At 33.4% G+C, this 1,589-nt stretch overlaps 1 protein-coding gene across 1 annotated transcript; it reads left to right on the top strand.

Annotated features, from left to right (window-relative positions):
- The first annotated feature begins 391 nt into the window (after positions 1-391).
- Positions 392-1,400, top strand: LOC111382609 (ferritin-3, chloroplastic-like). Its single transcript, XM_023006636.1, has 4 exons — positions 392-498; positions 670-735; positions 842-905; positions 1,029-1,400. Exons 1-4 carry the CDS (start codon positions 439-441, stop codon positions 1,079-1,081), a joined length of 243 nt encoding a protein of 80 aa, XP_022862404.1. The 5' UTR covers positions 392-438; the 3' UTR covers positions 1,082-1,400.
- Positions 1,401-1,589: the final 189 nt, after the last annotated feature.

The following is a 1,589-nucleotide window of genomic DNA, read 5'->3' as shown; positions in this document are numbered from 1 at the left end:
AAAGGTATTTTGTGAAAATTACGAAGGCCTTTTTTCTTTTTAATGCTTAAAAATGAACATTTTGAAAAAATTTGCTTAGTTAACGATTGAAAATATAAAGCACTTGTGGTACTAGGCTTTCCAACTCAACAAGGCTAAAAAAGCATTCTGTTGCTTTTTAAATTATTTTTTCTTTTGAGAAAAACATAAAGAGTCCTGTACTTATTTTTATATGAATATGCTTCAAAAGTTTTACATGTTGAACTATATTACCTGTTATACTAAATTATCATGTTATACCATATTTGCTTAGCGTATGCTTTCTGCTACAAATGTTAAAATTATTCTTTGTCCATATTTCCTGTCCCTCATTATTATCTATTATTTGGATTTTTTGATCTTGCATTTTCAGTACTTCTTGTGTTCACTAAAGACAAATGACTTTCCCGTTTAACAGCTATGGAACTTGCGCTGTCTTTGGAGAAATTGACAAATGAGAAGCTTCTAAACTTGCATGCTGTAAGTCATGCCTTTGGACTTCTAACAAAAGTGATGAAATAAGATTAAACATTGACATTGTAGCAACGGTTTAATGAAATACATTGAAGTTAGTGTCATGAAGAAACCAATTTTCATAACATTAGTTCCACAGGAAATGGAGACTGACATGCTTCGACTTTTCAAAAACAGGTAGCCTCTCGAAAAAATGATGTGCAGTTGACTGATTTTGTTGAAAGTGAGTTCTTGGCTGAGCAGGTACTGGATCATCTTCTGTCAAATATATTCTTTTATCTGATTTAAATGCATAGGGATATATCCCTATAATGTTGAGATGCTTTCTAAGAATTTTCTTCGTTCTTAGGTGGAATCCATCAAGAAGATATCAGAATACGTTGCCCAGCTGAGAAGAGTGGGCAAAGGACATGGTACGGATACAACATTCCCATTTTTCAGTGTCTTTTATATGGTGGATGCTCTTGGGTTTTTAATGCCTTCAATGAACTCATTTTCCTGCTTTTTGTAACTATTTTTTCCGCTGTGATTGTCAGGCATTTGGCACTTTGATCAGATGCTCCTCCGTGAAGAGGAAGTTGTTGCCTAGACGGGAGCTTGATTTTTCTTCTTATGCCATCTTCCAGAGTGGTTCTTTGTGGTATGCTTTTTAGGTTTTGCCGAGACATTTTTAGTGTGTTAGCAGTAAATATGGACTAGTTTAGTGGTGAAGATTAAAAAATTTCAGTAGATGCTGCTGTAAAATTTTCTAAGATAGAACACGAATGAATGTGATATGCCATATCGAATTAACGTCATATTTTCCTTTTTCCTTTGTTTGAGTTTGTTGAACAAAGGTCAGGATTCGTGTCCTTGTATGGCACTTCATTGAGCATTTGAGTGGGGAAACATGCACTGGAGATTGATTCTGGTATTCTTGATGAACACGATTAAATCATGTTTAAAAGGTGCGAGTAGTTAACATTTAAATGCTAACATATCCATTTACTGAAAAATGTAAAATATCTCGTTAGCTAAATGTAAGCGTTAAGTTTACAAAATTTTTACTATTTCGATGTACTTAAATGTGGCAATTTAAGTATATAACTTGAAAATAA

Source organism: Olea europaea, unplaced genomic scaffold (genome assembly GCF_002742605.1).
Source record: "Olea europaea var. sylvestris unplaced genomic scaffold, O_europaea_v1 scaffold25362, whole genome shotgun sequence".
Lineage (NCBI taxonomy): Eukaryota > Viridiplantae > Streptophyta > Magnoliopsida > Lamiales > Oleaceae > Olea > Olea europaea.
The sequence above is the reverse complement of the archived record's forward strand: the minus strand, read 5'-3'. Positions and strand labels throughout refer to the sequence as shown.

Excerpts from the sequence above, each read along its gene's own strand:
- LOC111382609 (XM_023006636.1), top strand. The coding sequence starts at position 439 with ATGGAACTTGCGCTGTCTTTGGAGAAATTGACAAATGAGAAGCTTCTA. Across the intron at positions 736-841 it reads GTGAGTTCTTGGCTGAGCAG|GTGGAATCCATCAAGAAGAT; the intron begins GTACTGGATCAT and ends CTTCGTTCTTAG. Across the intron at positions 906-1,028 it reads AAGAGTGGGCAAAGGACATG|GCATTTGGCACTTTGATCAG; the intron begins GTACGGATACAA and ends TGTGATTGTCAG.